The sequence below is a fragment of the Rhinolophus sinicus genome, chromosome 1, assembly GCF_057876585.1.
Source record: "Rhinolophus sinicus isolate RSI-liver-muscle chromosome 1, RSI-T2T, whole genome shotgun sequence".
NCBI lineage: Eukaryota > Metazoa > Chordata > Mammalia > Chiroptera > Rhinolophidae > Rhinolophus > Rhinolophus sinicus.
Window position 1 is genome coordinate 154636639 of NC_142501.1, and position 24120 is coordinate 154660758.

A 24120-nucleotide genomic window follows, 5' to 3' on the forward strand; every position below is an offset into this window, starting at 1 on the left:
AAAGAACTCTACAAGAACTTTCTGACTCCATCAGAAAGAGCAATATAAGAATAATGGGCATACCAGAAGGAGAAGAAAGAGAGAAGGGAACAGAGAATACATTCAAACAAATTGTTGATGAGAACTTCCCAAACTTGTGGACAGAACTGGACCCTCGAATCCAAGAAGCAAATAGAACACCTAATTACCTCAATCCCAAGAGGCCTTCTCCAAGGCACATTGCATTGAAGCTGTCTAAAATCAACGACAAAGAAAGAATCCTCAAGGCAGCCAGTGAAAAGAAGACGTAACCTACAAAGGAAAGCCCATTAGATTATCATCAGATTTTTCAGTAGAAACTCTACAAGCCAGGAGGGAGTGGAACGAAATATTCAAACTATTGAAAGAGAGAAATTATGAGCCAAGAATAATATATCCAGCAAAGATATCCTTTAGATATGAAGGAGGAATAAAGACCTTTCCAGACATACAGAAGCTGAGGGAATTTTCTAATACACAACCTGCACTACAAGAAATACTAAAGTAGTCTATTCGACCACCATCAACAGGGACAATTTGTGGCAACCAAAACATAAAAAGGGGGAGAGTAAAGGCCTGAACCGGAATATGGGAATGGAGAAAGTAAGCATGCTGAAGAAAATGGAATACTCTAAATATCAAACTTTCTTTTACATAAACTTAATGGTAACCACTCAAAAAAATCCAGAACTGAAATATATACTGTAACAAAAGAAGAAACAGAAGGAAACTTCATATAATACTGCAACACAGAAATAATAGACAACAAAAAGGCAAAGAAACAATGGAGACACAGCCTTACCAGAAAACTAAAGATAGAATGACAGGAATTCCTCACATATCAATAATCACCCTAAATGTAAATGGACTGGACTCACCAATAAAAAGGCACAGAGTAGCAGATTGGGTCAAAAAAGTAAACCCAACCATATGCTGTCTCCAAGAGACACATCTCAGCTACAAGGACAAGCATAGACTCAAAGTGAAAGAGTGGAAATTGACATTCCAAGCAAATGGTTCCCAGAGAAAATCAGGTGTAGCCATAATGATATCAGATGAAACAGATTTCGGGGTGAAAAAGATAACAAGAGACAAAGATGGACATTTCATAATGGTAAAGGGGACTATACAACAAGAAGACATAACAGTCATCAATATTTATGTCCCCAATCAGGGAGCACCGAAATATACCAAGCAACTACTAACACAACTAAAGGGAGAAATTGACCAAAACACAATTATACTAGGGGACTTAAATACATCATTGACAGCTATGGATAGATCATCCAAACAGAAAATAAATAACGAAATAGCAGCCCTAAATGACACATTATATGAAATGGACATAACTGATATATATATAAAGAGCACTTCATCCTAAAACATCAGACTATACATTTTTTTCTAGTGTACATGGAACATCTCAAGGATAGACCATATGTTCAGATATAAAACTAACCTCAGCAAATTTAAGAAGATTGAAATCATACCAAGCATATTCTCTGATCACAAGGCTTTGAAATTGGATATCAACTGCAAAAGGAAAGCAGGAAAAAACACAAATACATGGAGGTTAAACAACATACTTTTAAAGAACGACTAGGTCATAGAAGAAATTAGAGGAGAGATCAAAAGCTACATAGAAACAAATGACAATGAAAATACATCCTACCAAAATTTTTGACACGCAGCGAAAGCAGTTTTAAGAGGGAAATTTATATTATTACAGGCCTATCTGAAGAAACAAGAAAAATCCCAAATAAATGACCTCATGTTACACCTTAAAGAACTGGAAGAAAAAGAACAAATGAAACCCAAGGTCAGCAGAAGAAAGGAAATAACAAAAATCAGAGCAGAACTAAATGAAATAGAGAACAAAAAGACAATAGGAAAAATTAATGTGACAAAGAGCTGGTTCTTTGAAAAGATTAACAAAATTGACAAACCCTTGGCTAGACTCACTAAGATAGAAGGAGAGAAGACACTAATTCACAAAATCAGAAATGAAAAAGGGGAAGTTATCATGGACACCACAGAAAAACAAAGGATCATCCAAGAATACTATGAAGGACTGTATGCCACTAAATTCAATAACCTAGAAGAGATGGACAAGTTCTTAGAAACATAGAGCCTTCCAACGCTGAACCATGAAGAACTGGGTAATCTAAACAAACCGATCACCAGTAACGAAAATGAATCAGTCATCCAAAACTTTCCCAAAGCACGTAAAAGTCCAAGACCAGATGGCTTTAGTAGTGAATTCTACCAAACTTTCAAATAGGATCTAATACCAATCCTGCTCAAACTTTCCAAAAAATTGAGGAAGAGACAGTACTCCCTAACTTATATTACGAGGCCAACATTACCCCGATACCAAAACCTGGTAAGGACAAAACAAAAAAAGAAAACTATAGACCAATATCTCTGATGAATACAGATGCAAAAATCCTAAACAAAATTCTAGCAAATCAAATGAAACAATGCATTAAAAAGATTATTCATCATGACCAAGTGGGGTTCATCCCAGGGGCACAAGGATGGTACAACATATGCAAATCCATCATTGTGATACATCACATAAACAAAATAAAGGGCAAAAATCTTATGATTACATCAATTGATGCAGAAAAAGCATTTGAGAGATACAACATCCATTTATGATTAAAACACTTAATAAAATAGGTATAGAAGGAAAATACCTTAACATAATAAAGGCCATATATGACAAACCTCGCTAATCTCATAATTAATGGTGAAAAACTGAAGCCCTGTGATCTATGTTCAGGAACACGACAGGGCTTTCTCCTATCACCTCTGCTTTTCAACATAGTGTTGGAAGTCCTTGCCAGAGCAATCAGGCAAAAGAAAAATAAAAGGCATCCAAATTGGGAATGAAGAAGTTAAATTGTCACTCTTTGCAGATGACATGATGCTATATATAGAAAACCCTAAAGACTCCACCAAAAAGCTATTAGAAACAATCAACGAATACAGTAAAGTTGCTGGCTACAAAATCAACATACAAAAGTCCATTGCATTCCTATATACTAACAATGAAATGTCAGAAAAAGAAATAAGAAAAACAATTCCTTTTGCAATTGCAGCAAAAAGAATAAAATACCAAGGAATAAACTTAACCAAGGATGTGAAAGACCTATATCCTGAAAACTGTAAGACATTTTTTGAAAGAAATTGAAGAAGACACAAAGAAATGGAAAGATATTCCAGCTCATGGATTGGAAGAATCAACATAGTTAAAATGGCCATATTACCCAAAGCAATATACAGATTTAATGCAATCCCCATCAAAATCCCAATGGCATTTTTTAAAGAAATAGAACAAAAAATCATCAGATTTGTTTGGAACCACAAAAGACCCCGAATAGCCAAAGCAATCCTAAGAAAAAAGAATAATACTGGAGGTATCACACTCCCTGACTTTAGCTTGTACTACAGGGCCACAATAATCAAAACAGCATGGTATGGGCAGAAAAACAGACACGTAGACCAATGGAATAGAATTGAGAACCCAGAAATAAAACCACATAAATATGGGCAGATAGTTTTTGACAAAGAAGCTAAAAACATACAATGGAGAAAAGACAGCATCTTCAATAAATGGTGCTGGGACAATTGGATAGCCACATGCAATAAATGAAACTGGACTGCTATCTGTCACTATGTACCAAAATTAATTCAAAATGGATCAAAGGCTTAAGCATAAGACCTGAAACAATAAACTGCATAGAAGAAAACATAGATACTAAACTTATGGACCTTGTGTTCAAAAAGCATTTTATGAATTTGACTCCAAAGGCAATGAAAGTAAAAGCTAAAATAAATGAATGGGACTATATGAAACTTAAAAGCTTCTGAACAGCAAAAGAAACCATTGACAAAACAAAGAGGCAACCCACTGAATGGGAGAAGATTTTTGCAAACAGTGCCTCTGATAAGGGGCTAATATCCAAAATATACAAGGAACTCATGCAACTCAACAACAAAAAAAACAAACAACCCAATTCAAAAATGGGCAGAGGACCTGAAGAGATATTTCTCCAAAGAGGACCTACAAGTGGCAAATAGACATATGAAAAAATGCTCAACATCACTAATCATCAGAGAAATGCAAATAAAAACCACAATGAGCTATCACTTCACCCCAGTCAGAATGGCTATCATCAACAAAACAAATAGTAACAAGTGTTGGAGAGGCTGTGGAGAAAAAGGAACCCTTATACACTGTTGGTGGGAATGCAGACTGGTGCAGCCATTATGGAAGGCAGTGTGGAGGTTCCTCAAAAAATTACGAATAGAATTACCATGTGACCCAGCATTCCCTCTCCTGGGTATCTACCCAAAACATCTGAAAACATTTATGCATAAAGACACGTGTGCTCCAATGTTCATTGCAGCTTTGTTTATGGTGGCCAAGACACGGAAACAACCAAAATGTCTTTCGATAGATGAATGGATAAAGAAGTTGTGGTATATATACACAATAGAATACTATTCAGCGGTAAGAAAAGATCATATAGGAACATTTGTGACAACATGGATGGATCTTGAGAGTATAATGCTAAGCGAAATAAGTCAGATAGAAAAAGCAGAGAACCATATGATTTCACTGATGTGTGTTATATAAACCAAAAAGAAAAACAGAACAAGACAAACAAATGAGAAACAAAAACTCATAGAAAATAGACAATAGTTTAGTGGTTACCAGAGGGTAAGGGGGTTGGGGGGTGGGAGAAGAGGGTAAGGGGGATCAAATATATGGTGATGGAAGGAGAACTGACTCTGGGTGGTGAACACTCAATGGGATTTATAGATGATACAGAACTATACACCTGAAATCTATGTAGTTTTACTAACAATTGTCACCGCAATAAATTAAAAAATAAAAAAGAAAACAAAACCCTTACATATGCTGCCTACAAAAGACTCACTTCAGATTGAAAGACACACAAAAGGGGCAGCCGGTTGGCTCAGTTTGTTAGAGCGCAAGCTCTTAGCAACAAGGTTGCCCGTTCAATCCACACATGGGATGTTGGGCTGCACCCCCTGCAACTTGATTGAAAACAGCAATTGGACTTGGAGCTGAGCTGCGCCCTCCACAACTAGATTGAAGGATAACAACTTGACTTGGAGCTGATGGGCCCTGGAGGAACACACTGTTCCCCAATATTCTCCAATAAAAATATTTGAAAAAAAGAGAGAGACACACACACAGACTGAAAGTAAAGGGATGGAAAAGATATTTCATGAAAATGGAAATGAAATTAAAAAAGTAAAATAAAAAATAAAAAGGCTAGTGTAGCAATACTTATACTAGACAAAATGAACTGACTCTGGGTGGTAAACACACAATGTGATATATAGATGATGTATTACAGAATCGTACACGTGAAACCTATGTAACTTTACTAAAATTGTCACTCCAATAAACTTTAATTTTTTAATTAACTTAAAATGGATTAAAGACCTAACCATAGGACTTGAAACAATCAATTGCATAGAAGAAAGCATAGATAATAAATTTATAGACCTTAGGTTCAGAGAAAATTTTATGAATTTGACATCAAAGGCAGGGAAGTTTAAGTGAAAATAAATAAATGGGATTATATCAAACTAAAAATCTTCTGTACAGAAAAAGACACCATCAACAAAACAAAGAGGCAATGACCAAATGGAAGAAGATACTTGCCAACAACTGTTCTCATAAGGAGCTAATATCTAAAATATATAAAGAACTCATACAACTTAACACCAAAAAAATCAAACAATTCAATTGAAAAATGGGCAGAGGACCTGGACAGACACTTCTCCCAAGAAGACATACAAACAGCCAGCAGATATATGAAAAAAATGCTCAATTTCATTAGCTATTAGGGAAATGCAAATCAAAACCACAGTGAGATTTGACCTCACACCTGTTAGAATGGCTATTATCAATAAGACAAATAATAAGTGTTGGAGAGGTTGTGGAGAAAAAGGACCCTCATACACTGCTATTGAGAATGTAAATTTGTACAGCTACTATGGAAAACAGTATGGAGGTTCCTCAAAAAATTAAGATTAGAGCTACCATATGACCCAGCAACCCCCTTCCTGGGTATCTACTCAAAAAATTTGAAAGCATTTATTTGTAAATATATATGTACCCCTATGTTCTTTGCAGCATTATTCACAGTGGCCAAGACATGGAAATAACCAAAATATCCTTTGATAGATAATTGGAAAAACAAAATTAGGTTCATATATACAATGGAATATTACTTGGCCGTAAGAAAAGATGAAATACTGCCATTTGCAACAACATGGATGGATCTTGAGATTATCATGCTAAGTAAAATCAGCCAGACAGAAAAAGTCGATATGACTTCACTCATATATGGGATATAAAACTGAAAGCAACAAACAAGAAAAATGAACACAAAAAATATAGACACAGACAACAGTTTATTGCTTACTAGAGGGTAAGTGGGAGTGGTAGAAAGCATAAAAAGGGTCAAATATATGGTGATGAAAGGAAAACTGACTCTGGGTGGTGAACATACAATACAATGTATAAATGATATAGAAATGTACACTTGAAACCTATTTAATTTTACTAACCAATGTCACCCCAATAAATTTAATAAAAATAAAAAACACTGAATTGTGAGAGAATATTAAAAGATAATTATTTAAATATTAAAATAGGATTATAGAAATATAGTTATATGTTATAATATCAAAAATACTGTGTAATTTTCTTTTTTTACCACATTCTGTAAGTCAAAAAACTTAAAATTGTATTTGGTGTAAATTTATAAATTAAAATGTCTTAAAAATAATAAACAGTAATAAAAAGTATTTGGTTTACAAAGCATAAAATGAACCAAAAAAATGAACCAAAAATAAAAAAAAGCTTGGTATTATTTTGGTGATCATTTTGCAGTATTCACAAATATCAAATCAGTATGTTGTACACCTGAAACTAATATGATGTTATGTCAGTTATACCTCAATGGAAAAAACAATTTTGGTAAATTCTACTTATAACTTTTCTATGGCTTTCATTCATTATCTTTGCTATGAAAGAGACAGTTAATTGTGGGTTTTTGAACTTACGGCTGTTAAGAAGATTCCTCATCTTTTTGCTGTCGATAGCTAAAGTAAACAAAACATGAATTAGTTGGTAGAAGAATATGTTCTTATGTTCATGTAATTTTGTTCAAATTGTCAGTATAAGAAACGCTTATTATCCAAAGCATCCATATTTCAAGAGGGCATGATTTTTCATAACCAAGTTATAAATAACTCTACTTTGATTTGGTCCAAAATGTATAATTTTGCTTTAAAATAAAAACATTTTGGGTTTTATTTTTGCTAAGAAATCAGAAAAAGAAGTTAGGAAATTATGAAAGAATGGTAAGGATAAATGTCCTTGATGGCTTCCTTTGGGAGCTCAAGTATAACTCAAAGAAACAATCTTAAATTCCCATCACTACTGGTGTTCTCTACATCAGGTGTACTAGCCTATGAGTGTTAGGAGGCCTGGCGGCAGTGTTGAAAGGCAGCTCCAATTAGCTAAAGGCATCACAGACCCCTCACAGCCTGATTTCCAGGCCCTGGTCTACAAAGGGTAGGAATTCAGTCAGTGCAGGTCCCTCGTGGTGAATATGGTACAAAGTTGCACATTAGGCAGCAGGCACTAGAAGCATGAAGCTCTCATACACAGTCAGTCCTGGGACCCCAGCAATTTCACAATCTCCCCCTCCACTTTAGGCTTCCTTCTGTGACATTTGTTTCCCCTTCAAATTTATCTTAGTGTTCATTTGCTCTGTTTCATTGGACTTTTGATGGTTTGGTGCTTGTTTTGTTTTGGGTTATTTGTTAGCAAGAAAACAGAGAAGTATATGATAAGTTGCTCAGGCACACTGACTTTCCCAAAAGAGGAATGTGAGTCCCAAATCCTACTAGAGGTTTTCTGGACATTTCACTTCTCTTTATTTAGCAAGAGATATGTTTGTGTCAGAAAAAATATATGCAGTAGAATTTTGGTATTGAGTATGGTCATAGAATATAGAATTATAGAATATAGAACATAGAATTTTGATATTAACACAACCTGTACGATAAATACTCAGTGCACATGACCAAGAAGGCTGATTTTTTTTTATTGTAAAATGAGAAACTATACACTTTAACATCTTTTTTTTATGATACATATTTTACTTTAGCATATCTGATCATGCATTACGGGCAATTATATTATCAGAAATTGAGATTTAATTGGGGATTGCCATTTATAGAGTCCTGGAAAAATACCATGTTTTATTTTAGGATATAATTGATTGATAATAAAGGTGGATACCATACTCTTCATTATTTCTAATACTTCTTGAAAAAGTTCTCATTAATGTGTGTGGGGACTCCATCTCAAAATGTATTTCAAGGAGTTTTCCAATTTCTAACATAGAAATTACCTGTTTCTTAAATTCATGGTTGCTGGGGGGAGAACTACTTTCAGGTCCAAAGGGCAAGGCTTATTTTTTGGTATTAAACCAGAAGTAACTGAACCTGGAATACTTAATCAGAAGCAATGAACAAAGCTGCAACACGTATGGTATGTGACATGTGCTAGAATTTGGGTGGGGAGAGGTAAGAAAATAGAAAAAGTCCCTGAACTTGGCACTTACAATCTTATTTGAAACACAGAATTTTACTTTCTCTAATTATATATATATATATAAAATAGAAATGACTCTCAGCTAGGATTCCAACTAGCTTCAAAGTAATTTAAGTTTCATGAACTTTTTTACTTCATTTTCTTCCAATTTTAAGGCAAAATAAAATGACAACTTCTCTAATTTTGTGAGAAATAAATGAAGAGATGAATTTTAAAAATTGTTTAAAATTAGAAATAAGCTAGAGAACCTCCTCACAGTTCACATCAGTGGTTCTTCCTACAGGTGTAAACCTTCATAATGATATCTGTAGCTTTGATACAATAGAAGCTAACCCCCAGACCTCTGAGAGTTAGAGTACCTGTGCCAGATCTGGCCCCACGGTTTGCTAGTCCCATATCTTACATCTTCCTTGGGGCTCAACTTCCTTAAAATGGTAAAAAATAATATTTAACTCTTTTATGCTTTTGAAAAGATCTAACATGATACCACATGGGGAAAAAAAAATAGAAACCAAAGCAGAGGCCTAAATCAAATGTAAAACAAATAGTCATAAATCTAAACTTAGCCTCATAGTGAACTTTTATTTTAGTTTTATTCCACACTGGTATGTATATATCAATGGTGAATTCTTAAAATGACAGAGTACGTGTACATTGACCTAAATTCTTATGAATGGATTGCAAGGGAAGGGAATCAGAAAGATGGTAAAAAGACTTACATGTGAGTGTAAATGATGATTTGTTTATAGTCAAAGTCAATTGTTTTGTCTTCAGACTTTGATACAAAATATTCTCAATTATTGTCTTGATTCGCTCAGCATTACCAGTAGATGGATATCGAAACATTAGCACCGTAAGAATAGTCACACCATTTGCATCTGGACTGAAGAGCAAAAAAGCAGATAAATACATAGAATAATAATAAAGCCAGTTCTATAATCATTAACTGTTTTTAGGTATTAAGATTCACACTAATTTTAAAGAAGCATAATGGGTAGTATATGTGTAGATGAGATTTCTAAACTATCTTTAGAAATACTGGCTGAGATACATAGCTGAAAAAAAAAATGTTCTTTGCCCTTACTTAGCTCATAGTCTAGAGGGGGTTATGGGAGAAGGAGATGTTCATTAAATCCTGTTTTACGCTCACTTATACGATTTGCTTTTTAAGGCATTCTGAGCGGAGGTTGTAACCAATGTCATTATTCTTCAGTAGAGAACTGCTTTGCGTTCACCAAACCCAGTTGCCTTTGCCTCCGGAGCATAGATGTAGATTTTTTTCCCTAGCCTCCTTGCAGTTTATTTTATTTTTTTAGCCTTTTAATTGTTTTCAGTTTTATTTTTACTCAATAAAGCTCCTTTTTTTTATATTTAGCTTTCTGACTCTGTGCTTGTGCCTTCAATACTTTCACAACAATTTCCTGCTCCTCAATAAGGAAACCACCCTGATCCTGTCACGGATACATTTAGCACACGTGGCTCCACTGTAGGCCCTGCTGACATGTTTTTTTTTTCATTTTAGACAACCTCATTAGAACTTTAGATCTCATAGCACAAACTCCATGAAGCTAACTTGGGCACATGCCACATGCAGATTTTGGTAAATTTCCAACCTTCTTGGTATAAAGTTAAACAATTCTATTACCAGGGTTTCGGGGCAGCCGCGTTTTGTTAGAAGCTGTATTATGGGACAGCCTCCAATCGTATGTCAAATGCTGGACCATTTTGAATGCCTGTAGACACTGTTCCTGGAAAAGCTCCCTTTCAGTTTATTGAAACTCTCTAGAAAATTCTGGACAGTGGAATGTGGGCAAAAATTATGTATCCCACTTCCAGGCCTGGTCCCTGAAAACCTCCCATACCCACTTCCATGCCTTCACTCTTCCTTTATTTGCCAACCAGATGCAGAAGACCCAGTGCACAATTCCCCAATCCCTACCAGCACATTCCCTGCTGCCACTTCTGACTGGTTGAACTGAACCACCAAATGAAATAAATCTTTATTGTGTTAAACCACTGATATTTGGGGGTTTAATGATCAGTTAATATGTGTTTGATACGTGGGTCATTAGAGAAAGCAGTTATAAAAGGAAATCTTTTGATAAGAGGTTTGAATATATTAATTTATACTGTAATGTTTAAGTCTAGGAAACCTCTAGTCACCTTTCAAGAATGAATTTAATTTGAAACATGTAAAGAAAGAAGAAAAGAAGGAAGAGAGGGAAGGAGGAATGAAAGTAAGGAAAGAGCAAAAGTAGGGAGAGGGAGAGGGAAAGAAAAGACATGGGCTCCTTAACCATAAGTTATTGACTTTACCATCAAGAAGTAAAGCAGACAAATAAGTGTTATATATAGATATACTCATAGATATAGATATAGATGTGCATATATATATATATATATATATATATATACATATATATCTACAAAGCAAGTCTTAAAACTTTTGATCAAAGTATGTAGAAAAGATATATTATTCTAATAAATGTCAAGCCTTTGGACATGATATAAAAAGCACATTCAGGATAGATTCTAGTAATTTATTTTATTCTCTGACAACAAGTGTATATTCAGTTTATGGATATTGCCTTTCATCGGAGTATAAAAATGAAAAGCATTAAAAGTAATAATAGAAATGCAATGGGATTGAAGAAAAAACCTTATTGCAGAGAAAGTCATAGGCTTATTATTGGGTAGGTTTGAAATGAGGACAATCAAAAAGAACTAAACTAAGTTCTACTGAGCCCCTAGCTTAAGGAGCAGGGTGTGTTAGCAGCACCATTTCTTCTCTTCCTGTATTTTTTTTTTCTCTTGGAGAGTACCTTTAAAAAATAATAATAATAATTGACATTGTCTCTTGTCTTAGAGTACTTTACATCTTTCTATTGTGAATGAGAAACAGCTAGACAGTATAAGCCGGGCTGCTCAGGATTTATGAAATCTTTGTGTTCCTGCAAAGGTTTGAGAGGAGCTGAGTAATCTTGTTGAGACAATGCTTCTTAATGGTTTGAAGTTGCAAACCAAGTTTACCTACCTTATTTTGATAACATGAGATTTGATAAACCGAAGTGGTCCAGAAGAACGTTGAAATATCCTAGACATCTGATTAGAAAAATTTTAAGTAAGTATTAGTCTTAAGAAAAATGTTACTCCTTATCTTATCTAGAGACTTGGGTCAATAATAAGGATTTCAGTTTATTGTCAGATATTTGAGCTGGTTATTTGCAGTGGTAAGACTAAACCAAGTTCTACCAGTAATCCTTACAGAACTATTCAACCTTAACAAAATTTTCAATGTTGCTAAGCCTCTGTAAAATACGGTAATAACAATACCAGCCTCATAGAGTTGTTCTGAGCATTAAATGAAATAATGTATATCACACATTTCACACATTGCCTGGCATTTTGTCAACTATTGATAATGTTTATTTTGATTATCATCAAATGAATTAAAGTATTTGTATTATTTTTTAAGGCAACACACTCACTTTTAAGAAAACCCACCCTAAGTTTGTCTTATTCTCAGGTGTGGCATCTAATCCATTATTGATATTTCTTGATTCCTTAAATGATTATCCCATTACTACATCATTTGACATAATATGTAACAACATCTATTGTGTGACTCTGACTCCCTCACTTGTTAGTCATCTCTCTATGGCAATCAGGCTTTTACAAGTGGTGCTAGGTTTAGGAGTAAGTTTTACCACACTCCATACCATCAGCATTTTATTACTCAGATTTTCCAGTCAGAAACATTGATTTTGGTTGTTCAGTAAACTGACTTCCTAAAGGTTCTTGCTTCCCAAAAGACTGTTGAGGCACTACCTTAGAGAGAAAAAAAACACACAAAAAAACACTGGACTAAGAGTTGGAAATTACAGGCCGATATAAGTTTACGTAAGGCCCACTTCCATGGTAAATTTTGCCTTCCAATTACTATATCCTTTGGGAGGAGGGAATATTGCCTCCATCCCCACAAGATTCCTCCTTCTGCCTGACACCTCTAAACTAGTAACAATACTCATTGGTTTTTACTTCCTAAATATTGATTCTACTTCCTTTCCTTCAACCCCACTGCAATGGTCTAAAATCAGCTCCATTGAAACTTGTGCCAAGGCCTTTGTAGCAGTCCCCTCACTGACACGTTTATACGGTTCTAAGCTATCTTTCCTCCCCTCATTTGTTCCCCCATAATGCTACCAACTAGGGGTTTTTTTTATTAAAGTTTATTGGGGTGACAATTGTTAGTAAAGTTACATAGATTTCGGGTGTACAATTCTGTAATACATCATCTATATCTCACATTATGTGTTCACCACCCAGAGTCAGTTCTCCTTCCGTCACCATATATTTGACCCCATTTACCCTCTTCTAAAGTGCCAATCTGAGTATGTTATACTCCTACTTCACGCCCAGTGCCTCCCTCTGTGTGAGCGCCACATTCTTAGCCTTTCATTGACCCTTGCTTTGCCCCTATCTCCAACGCCTATTCTCTTATCTATTGAATGACCTGTTCTTTCCTAAACACACTAGACTGGTTTACACCTCTACGATTTTGCACATTCATTTCTCTCCTCCTACAATACACTTCTTTTCTTAGGCAAATTTTTTCAGTGACAATTCTGTTATTTTTCAGAAACTCTGGTGACAATGAAGCAATCTTTGACTTGCCCTCCGTACACAAAGTTAAACACTCCTTTATTTGGGCCACTCCAGCATCTTGCACATGATTTTATTACAGCAATTATCATGCTGGTTTGCAATTGTGTCTTTCCCACTCTAGACTGTGAGTTGAGTGACAGCTGGGAATGTGTCTGATTCATCTCTGTATCTTCAGTGGTTGGTACATGCTTGGCCCACAGTAAGCACTCAATGTATGTTTGATGAATAAATCCATGAATGACTATATGAATAAATGAATGAAGAATCAACACTATAGTAAAGGGAAGAAGATAATACACAATTGTTTTGTTTTATCTGCAAATCATGTTGCTAAATTTAAGTAGAAATCCATGGGAATCTCAAATAAGGTGGAAGCCAGGAGATCCTGGTGGTGACCTTCAGGGGGATGGTCATGCCAGGGATTTGAATCAGTTCTGAGTTATATCACTTACAATTTCACTAAGCTTGTCTGAGCTCATTTTAGTTCTATTTCTGAAGGAACAGGGAGAAAATCTGATTTTAAGTTCTCCAGCACTTTATATAAAAATCCTCTGAAATTTTGAACTGTACATAATGGCACTTTGGGAAAAGATCAAGATTCTGTCATATCAGAGTCTAAGAAAATATCAAGAATCTATTCAAACTAAAATGTGACATTAACAAGACCATGGTTCCCTAAGGAGTCAACTGCTATTTAAAAATTGGGTAGATTCTGGTACAGTCCAGTACGGGTGTAAGTATGAACACCAGCTTACATGCATGAAGCCCATACTACACGGTAGGCATTGGGCTAATTCCTTTGTTCAGACCTCACCCACATTATGAGGAAAGTATTTTATTTACTCTCAACAGTCCCATTTTATGCAAGAAGAAAATGAGTTCAGGGCACTTAAGTCAACTTGTCTAAGGTATAGGAAGTTGTTCTTCTGTGCTATGCTGTACACCTGAAACTAATATTGAATGTTATCTGTAATTGAAAACTAACAATATTTTTAAATGAACAAAATACACGGAAAAAAAATGGACAGATATGTGGAGTATTAGAAAAACATAACTAAGTCTGACGTTGTGACAGCATAGTGGTTAAGCACATTGTCAACTACTAAAGCTTTCTGGCACCAGAAGATGAATATAGCTTCTCTTTGCCTATGTCTCCTCTCACTTACAAAAGGGGAATTATACAACAGTTAACCTGTAAAGTTGTTATAAAGTTACAAATAAAGCATAAAGAACAACAAAAGAAAGTGGTGGTTCCGGCATATGAGTTCTGACAATTAAGTTAGCAAACTTTGTTGCAGTGATATTGCCAATGTTTTTTAATATCAGAGGGATTATTCATTATGAATTTGGATCAACTGGACAAACAGTTAACCAAGTTTACTATTTGGAAGTGCTGAAAAGGCTGCATGAAAAAGTTAGACGACCTGAACTTTTCGCCAACAATTCATGGCTCTCACATGACGACAATGCACCAGCTCACAGGGCACTGTCTGTGAGGGAGTTTTTAGCCAGTAAACAAACAAATAACTGTATTGGGACACCCTCCCCACTCACCTGATCTAGCCCCCAATGACTTCTTTCTGTACCCGAATATAAAGGAAATATTGAAAGGAAGATATTTTGATGACATTCTGGACATCAAGGGTAATACGACAACAGCTCTGATGGCCATTCCAGAAAAAGAGTTCTACAATTGCTTTGAAGAGTGGACTAGGCACTGGTATTGGTGCATAGGTTACCAAGGGGAAAACTTTGAAAGTGACCGTAGTGATATTTAGCAATGAGGTATGTAGCACTCTTTCTAGGATGAGTTTGCGAACTTAATTGTCAGACCTCGTATGAACCCAGGGAATGTGGCTCTAGATCTTGTGTTCTCAAGTACATTAAGTGACACTGACAACCCTAAGTTACTTATATACTTGACAACAGGTATTCAAGTTCGTAGAGGTAGAGATGTCCTGAGGCAGGAAACCCTTAAAGAAGGCCTCAATACATCTTTTATTTCCTGGCTCTAAACCTCATAAAAGATAACCTCTTTTGAGGTTGCTTTTTTTTTCTGCTTCTAAGTCTGACAGAGCTAAGGGAACTGCTCTGTCAGATACCTAATCATGGTTGCAAGCAATTTCTGGAGATGTTTATATTTTTATATTAACTTATGTTTATATTTTTCTACTGAGAACTCACTAGTATTACATTTAGTCCAAATTACAAAAATTAATTGTATCTTTGACTGTTTATGGTCCAAACCTAAGAACAGGTCATTTTATTAGCGATTATTCCATTTAAAGCAAGTGTCTAAGCTCATAGTAAAGTGGAAAAGTTGACCTAGGAAATCACATACCAATTGCAGTCCTTGGTTTGAACTCCAGCATTAAAAAAACAAAAGAACATGTTTGAAAAATACATGTGAAAAAAATATATATACATGAGGTTCTGACCAATAGGACTCCCAGTAGTAACTGGCAAGTCTCTGGCAAGCTTGAGCTTGCGCCTTTCCCTCTCGCAGGGAACTATATGCAGGTTAAGTCTTCATGGAAGATCAGAAACTCCAATGACAACAAAGGTCTCTTTGGCTTGCCCTCCTCAAACAAAGTTGAACATCACTTTATTTGGGCCACTCCAGCATCTTGCACATGATTCTATTACAGCAATTATCATGCTGGTTTGCAGTTGTGTCTTTCCTACTCTAGGTTGAGCTGAGTGATGGCTGGGAGTGTATCTGATTCATCTCTGTATCTTCAGCATTTTGAAGCCAGCTAGGGAATCCCTTTCCTGGTCCACCCATGAAAATACATCGGGCAAATTCTGCAGATTTCCTGCTATTTTAAGGGAGAATATATCAGCATAGGGCAAATACACCAACAAGACAGATTCCATTTTCCTTTCTTCTCCAAAAATGCTTCCTGCTAGGCCAACAGGTTTTTTTCCTTTTTCTGAACTCCTAAAATACTGGCCATTCTAGTTGTATATTTGACAATTATATTATGCACTGTGCAACTCTCATATTGTTATATCATCTTTTTAGCTCTCATGTTATATAAATTTTCAGTTTGTATTATTTTCCATGCACAAACTTTCATACCTAACCCATTATTATAGACTCCAATAAGGAAGGAACTGTACAGACTTTGGTATTCTTCACAGCCTTGCAAAAAGTAGTTATGCAATAACATTTTCATTAATTGATTGAGTCTTCAGCTATGGGTAATTTTAAACAACAGTGTGAAGAAACAGTAGTATGAAGAAAAAAATCCTGGCTTTTGCATTCATTCATGACACTTTTACTGTACCGTGTCTCCTTTTCTTTTCCTCATTTATTTATTTATTCATTCAACATAGTTAGGAGTCCCCTATATTTCCAGCACTGTAACAACACTGGATAAAGTGTAATGAACAGAAGTTGTAGTCCCTGGTTTCACAGACTAGAGAGAGAAATAAATTAAAAAGCAACTAGTCTGGAAAAGTCATACTATAGAGTAATGGCTGGGGGTCTGTACTAGAGAAGGGTTCTCCAGGGAGGTACATTTAAATGATCGCTGAAGGATCAGAATGAGTAAACACAAAATGAATAGGGCCATGGGGCAATCTTCCAGGTAAAAGAAACAGAATGTGCAGAGAATCCAAAAGGCCAATATGGGTAGAGAACAGTAAGCAAAAAAGAGAGTGTAGAAGTTGGAGAAATAGGGCCAAAGCAGTCAGGACCTTGACGGCCTTTGTGAGTAGCTTGGATTTTATTCTAAGTACATTCGGAAGCCAGTTATGAAATTTTAAGCAAAACAGTAGCATAATGTGTTTTTAAAAGATTGTTCTGGTTGCTATGTAGACAAGATATTAAGACGGAGCCTGAAGTGGAAACAAAGATAACTGTGAGCTGCCTACATGAGGAAATATACTAAGTTAGGTTTAGGATAGAAATAGTGAATTAGAAGTAGAAACATGACTTGTAAATGGATTAGACATGAGAATAAAGGAAATGTAGGTATTCTAGCAACTAGACCAGGGGTGTCCAAACTTTTTTCAATATTTTTCACCAAGGGCCATATGCAGTAAAATACACAAACAGCCGGGCCACTCACTCGAGGTTTATTTATATTTTTATATGTTTTTGGATATATATTTTTGGAATTTGCTGCAGGCCAATTAACAATGGATCATGGGCCGCAGTTGGCCCACGGGCCGCAGTTTGGACACCCCTGAAATAGACAGACAGTAATGTCATTTGTTGAGTGGAAAAAATAGGATGGGGAAGCAACTTTTAAGAACTAGATTTAGATATGGTAACTTTGAGATGCCTGTGAGAGTTCCAAGTGGAAATGTCAAGTAGACAATGAACTGTATAAATCTGGGGTTCAGAGAAATCTGGGTTAGAAATTAAAATTTTGGAATTAGAGCTATTGTGTAGCTATCAGTACTTCTTTTTTTCTGCTAAGAGAACCCCTCTTTCCTAATGAGAACTCATTTTTTATGGTTCAAATGGAGCTAAAGTCACCCCCCCCCTCATCTCCCACAGGGTGGCAGTTTTATTCTCTTAGTCAAAGTGATTATTGTAGGGATGGGCGGGCGTTCCAAATTTGGCCAAGTACATTGGTTCTTCAAAATTTCCTCCAAGGACTATTATGGAAAATTGTCTTTTCCTCCTTCAATGAATCACCTGGGGAAAATGTGCGTATAGAGGAGCTATTAGCTTTCTTACCTACCACATGGAGAATAAATATTTTTTAAGAAAATTAAAAGTCTGAGGACATCATTTGAGCCTCTGGATCCAGCCATACCTGAAGCCAGAGGAATCACTAGATTTTCCTAACAGTTTTGTCTTCCTTCCTCCCTTCCTCCCTCCTCTGTCTTTCATTCTTTCTTTCTTTTTCTTTGACTCGTTAATTGGGTTTCTGCTATTTTCTACCAAAAGTGTTCTATTTATCGTGGGAAAGGACAAGGTCATTTATAGAGCAACAGAAGAAAGGGAAGCAAAGTCAGGATCATCTGGAGGCCTAGCAAAATGGGAATTTTACTGTCTATAATCATATACAAGCAAATGAAGTTTTTCTTCTTTCTTAGGAAATTTCTTAGGGAGCTGAATGCACTTAAATGATGATGCATTGTGATGAAAGAGGAATTGCAACACATATTTGTTCCCTACCCAAACTGCATTTACCGGGCAGGTGTATCCATTACCTAACTTTTATAAGTCTTGATTGATCACAGCTCAAACCTACACTTCTCCAGCAGCCTGGCCTTGTCTGACCTGAGAACCTTTCCCAGTGATGTCAAGAGCTTATGCTCTACCTTGTGGTGTAACACAAACAGCCCAGCCCACTTAACTCTGGGCAGAACCACCTTTGTGAGGCAATTTAGGTTCCAGATCTCCCAGAGAAATTAGCCTGAGACTGCATTTCTGAAAGCACCTCTTTGTCTAGCTTCTTACTCTGTTCTTTCTGTTGCCCTAACTTTTTATAAGGCTTTCCTGAAAGCTTTTGGTTAATAAATCACTTAACCAAAAGCCTTCATCACAGGCTCTCCTTTTTGGGATCTGACCTAGACAGGGGTAAATTAGTTGGAACTAGAGAATGTTCTGCTATGCATTGATTTCAATGAGTCCATTCTTTGGAAGATCAGTGATCCCACATATTTAATTTTTAGAGGAGGTTTTAGCTTGTAACCAGGAAAGGATTTAACAAACTTAAGTGGAAAAGTGTTTTTAGAGATAATATTATGTGTTTCCAAAGGTGTTTTTATATTGTGTTACTTCTTTGAAATAGAAAAACAAACATTTTTAAAGATTTAAACTTAGTTGTAATTTTAGAACATATGGCGTACAATAGAGAGTAGTCTGGTGGGAAGCTAATATTAAAATATAAGGTTAGAAGGATGAAGAGCCAGCATCAGTAGATTTCGATATTGAAAATTCTGCATAATGGATGGAAGTTGTCTTCCTATCCAACAATAATAATTGTAATTTCATTTATAGTATTAGCTTTTTTAATTATTTTGAGCATTGATTTCCAAAGTGAAGCCAATGTTTCACAGATGGTGTGGATAGTATCAGAACTTGTATTTATATTTATTTTTATATAAACAAACAAATTTTTAAAGCATTGGCTCAGAGGTTTGGAATCCTACCAGGAATGCACTGGTTACCTGATGTCCCCAAGAAGAAAATGGAAATCAGTTAGTGGGGCAGGGGAGGTGGAGGGAGGGCGGGCGGATAGAGGATGGGCAAAATGGGTGAACGTAGTCCAAAGGTACAAACTTCCATTTATAAAATAAATAAGACATGGGGATATAATGTACAACATGGTGACATTAACTATATTATAATTAATAATACTGTATTATACAGTAAGTTTTCACTTAACATTGTTGATGGGTTCTGCAGCTTTAAATGAAATTATGTAAAATGAAACCAGTTTTACCATAGGCTAATTGATATAAACAAGAGATAAGTTCCTAAGGCAATTTCATAAATCTTATAATGAAATGACATTATTTGAGAACCAGCTATATATTTGAAAGTTGCCTGGACAGTAAATCTTAAAAGTTATCATGATAAGAAAAAAAATTATAACTGTGTGGTAATGGGTGCTAACTAGACTTATTGTAGTGATCATTTCATGATGAATACAAATATCAAAACATTATGTTGTACACCTGAAACTAATATGTTATATATCAATTATATTTCAATAAAAATAAAATAATCTGAACATAATTCTGAATAAACCCACCACCACTAACATGAGGGAAAAAAAATTGTAGCAACATAATCATGAAAATCACTGTTATGTTAAGTGACAAACATTACATAGCTATGGAAATGAAAATACTATTTATTGGCTTTCGACATTTAGAATCAACCTATATAAAGATAAATAACAGAATAAGATGCAAATGCTTTCCTACATTTTAATAATTCAGGGAAAGGTGAGTACAGTGGTAGAAGAATTGGAGTGCTAAGTCCTCATCTTTTAATTAAGAGATTGTCTATAGCTAATCATAAAGAATCATACTGATTCAGTCCCCTTTCTATAGATAGATTACTTCTTTTTTCCCTAATAACTTTCATAAGCTTAAAGCTCATAGATTACTTCTTTTTTCCCTAATAACTTTCATAAGCTTAAAGGAGTACACTCTAGGCTAACACACTGGTTTTGCTAAACAAATCTATGGTGTCCACAGACATGTTCTTCATGAGACCAAATTCTATTTGGTTTTCTGCTATGACAGGTAAAGATTTAGCTTGCCTAATATGTATTTTTTAATAGAAATGCCTTGATAAACGCATATGTTTTCAAGGAAAACCAAATATTTGAGAAGCATTACTAAATTTGAGATTGATATCAAGAATCAAAGATACACATCCTTGTATGTGACCCTTTACTTACTTTTAAAAGCAAAATAAATAAAATAAGGCAATCTAGCAATCCTATATTCTTATGTTTAAAAAAAAACAGATTTAGAAAAATGAAGAAAGAAAATCAAAGAATTAAAAATAGGGAAACATCTGTTTCAACCAACAGTTTCCTCAGGTGATAATTAGTTGCGTACTCTAATCCACATACATTTAGTGGTACAGGACATTATTCTAAATATTTTACATACATTAACTTATTTAATCCTCATAACTGTATGACCTATATACTATATTACCCTCACTTTACAGAAGAAGAAATTGAGGCACAGAGAAGCTAAATTCCTATGACAACCACATTCAAAGTGAAGCAGAAAAACACATTCATAAACTTTTAAAATTTCTATTGGATTTACCATCCTCTCAATCTGAAGACTCCTTTGTGTAAATTCTTTTGAGGTTCTCATTCCATAATTGTCATTGTATTTTATATTTGTGACTTGAAAGGAGGCAAGGTAATAAAATGACTTATCATCTGAAAGGTAAAAATAAACAAAAGATCCATGCTTAAATATAATCAAGTTCCTTGTCCCTCACCCCCAGAAAATAGGTTTATTATAATGCAGTTTATTTCTTAGCACAAAATTTATTGTGAATATTTTTCAAATATGTTGTAATTTCATCATTGTACCCAGCTAAAATAGATAAGTCAGGCCTCAAAATATACGTTCACAATATTCCATTTACACTGTTTATGTATATCAAAACTTTCATACAATTGGACATACAGTGTAAAGTAAATATTAAAAGCAATTGATGAAAGTCATATAAAAATGATCAATTTTCTCAAAAACTTTTAATATAGGTTTATCATAGCTAAGCAGTATTGTGAAGATATAGCGAACAGGCTATAATTTTTTTTCTATGCTACTGATAAGTTTACTTAAATAGAAGGCTATAGTTATTGTTTTCACATTCTTTTTGCCTGTTCACATCTCGATTCTCTGTAATCTACTAACACACCACTGAAACTGCCATTGCCAGGGACTATAGTTGTAATATTAAATGACCACCTTTCTTATTTGTTCATTATTTTCTTGATTTCTTTACAACCTTAACCATGTTCCTTGAAACTCCACATTTGACTTTATGAAGCCATCTTCTAATTTTCTTCCTTCCTCCCTGATCACCCCTTCTCAGTTACCTTGAAGAACTTTTTATTCCTACTTCTATCCTGAGCCATCCAAGGTTCTGTCTTTGGAGTGGTCATTAAATAACTCCTTCTGAGTGACCTTAACTGTGATGGCCTCAACCGTCACTTATTTGTTGATGTTAAAAGGTAAACCAAGGCACACTTAAACTTTCAAGTTTATTTCAGCACACATCAATTCCAATGGGGTGCAGTACCAACCAAAAGTGGTTAGGAGCACTCTACCAACAGGAGCTAGGGGAGATTTTTATGGAAAGGATGCAGAAGCAAAGCAAGGAAATTATTTGATCGGCTGTAGCTTAAGCGGTTGTCTTATGTGGAAAAGCCTGTTTGTGATTGGTGTTCTTAAGTTTCATTTTCTCAGATAAGAGCCCATTGACTCTGGTTTAGGTTTAGGTTTGCTTATGAAGGCTCCCAAGGCATTAGAGCCACCTCAATCCAATGACCTCCCTGTTTAATTATTTTAACAATTAATGACTTCAAAATTTTTATCTCCAGACAAGATCTTTGCGATGAGTTCCGATACTATAAAAACTGACTTCAGGGCACTAATCATTGACTATCAAATAGGCACCTTAAATATATTTCCAAAGGGAAATAATCATTTACCTCTTCCTGTACTCAAACCGTCTTTACTTCCTATATTGTCTGTCTTCATGATCAGTGCAATCATCCACAAAATCACCCAAAGCTTGGCTTCATCCTCATTTCCAACATCAAATCAGTCTTGCAGTCTTTAAGTTCTATGGATGCAACTCATTGAGATCGCTTAAATTCTTTATCCCATCCATAAAATTCTTTATCCCATCCATTCTTAATTAAGTCCTCATCAACCACTCATCTAATGTCTATTGAACACAAATGACGTTTCTATTAAAAAAAAGAAAAGAAAGAAGTCCTTCATTTAGATTTCCCATCTTAAATGCTACCACTATAATCTGCTCTGTCACCCAGACTAGAAATCTTAGCGTAATCTTTGGTCTCTTCCTAAATAATCAGCAAGTTCTGACAATGTTATCACCTAAATTTTTAAAATCCATCCTCTATTCACAAATTCTACTGCCATCAGTACTGTAGTTCATTCCCTCATCATTTGTTGTCTGGAAAATGTAACAGCTTTCTAACTGTTACCTGGCCTCAAGTTCTGTTTTCCTCAAATCTATTCCCCACATAGTAGCAGAGTGATCTTTTCAAATTAAAAATTTGACAGTATCATTTCACCAATTAAAATGCTTCAAATTTTCTCCTTGCCTGTGTAAGGAGTCTCAGCTCTTTGCTATGATCTACAGAGGTTTTTCTTGGCCTAGATTCTGCCTACCTCTTGAGCATATTCTTTGCCAATTCCCTTTAGCATTTATGTTCAAAATTTGTTAAGTGTATTGTATATTAGACTGTGCTCAGCATTCTAATTTTTAACATAATTAATTAATTTTTCATTTTAAAACATTTTTAGATTGTAAGTGCTATGTCAGAAACTCTGGAATTAACAAAAAGTATGTATAAAAGAATAAAAATAATCGATAACTAACATCTAGAATTAACTGATATTATTTTGACTTATCTTTCACTTTCTAAAAAATCTTGTTTTAACTGAAGCTTGGTGAAGAAAAAAGTAATGTTCCAAAGACCACACAACTAGTACATGGCAGGTCTCACATTAAAACCAAGGTTCATTTGACTCTAAGTCTCATGAGACAATATATTTCTACATTCCTAGAAGTGGAGCCAGTCCTGCAGAATGGGAAGACAAATGATGCTATCCCAATTTAGACTTCATTTGTAGGTTTCAGAAAATCAAGCTTTAAAAATAGTTTTAGAAAATTGAATTTATCTAGATTTTGTAAAAATGCAATTCTAAAGACTTCAAAAGATTTCATGTAACTCTTTATAAAACAGATTTGTTTTTACACCATAACAAAAGATATAGTAAGTAATCCTAAAGAATCCTGAAAAAACAATTAATCTGGATCATGAAAATATTTGTTGGAAAATATAACTTACTATATAATTCTAGGTGACTAAACTGGGAAGCTCAATGTTTGAATTTTTCTAGTTAATGTCGTATTTCATATGAATGGTACTGGTGATTTTGCTCATTAATATTAAAAAGATCCTCCTACAATTATGAAGGCATATATATATATAATATATATGATATATATGATATATCATATATATATCCATCCCATGATATTTTTCATTGAC

At 34.9% G+C, this 24120-nt stretch overlaps 1 protein-coding gene and 1 pseudogene across 1 annotated transcript in view; both read right to left on the reverse strand.

Moving 5' to 3' along the window:
- Window positions 1-24120, reverse strand: part of TMPRSS11F (transmembrane serine protease 11F) — a 110217-nt gene that overhangs the window by 20169 nt on the left and 65928 nt on the right. Inside the window, exons 4-7 of the mRNA XM_088794743.1 lie at window positions 21122-21240; window positions 11730-11797; window positions 9415-9578; window positions 7135-7173 (exon numbers count right to left, since the gene is read on the reverse strand). Coding sequence (XP_088650869.1) covers window positions 7135-7173; window positions 9415-9578; window positions 11730-11797; window positions 21122-21240 — 390 coding nt within the window. The remainder of the gene's footprint in view (window positions 1-7134; window positions 7174-9414; window positions 9579-11729; window positions 11798-21121; window positions 21241-24120) is intronic.
- Window positions 10042-10419, reverse strand: LOC109439533 (large ribosomal subunit protein eL34 pseudogene; annotated as a pseudogene).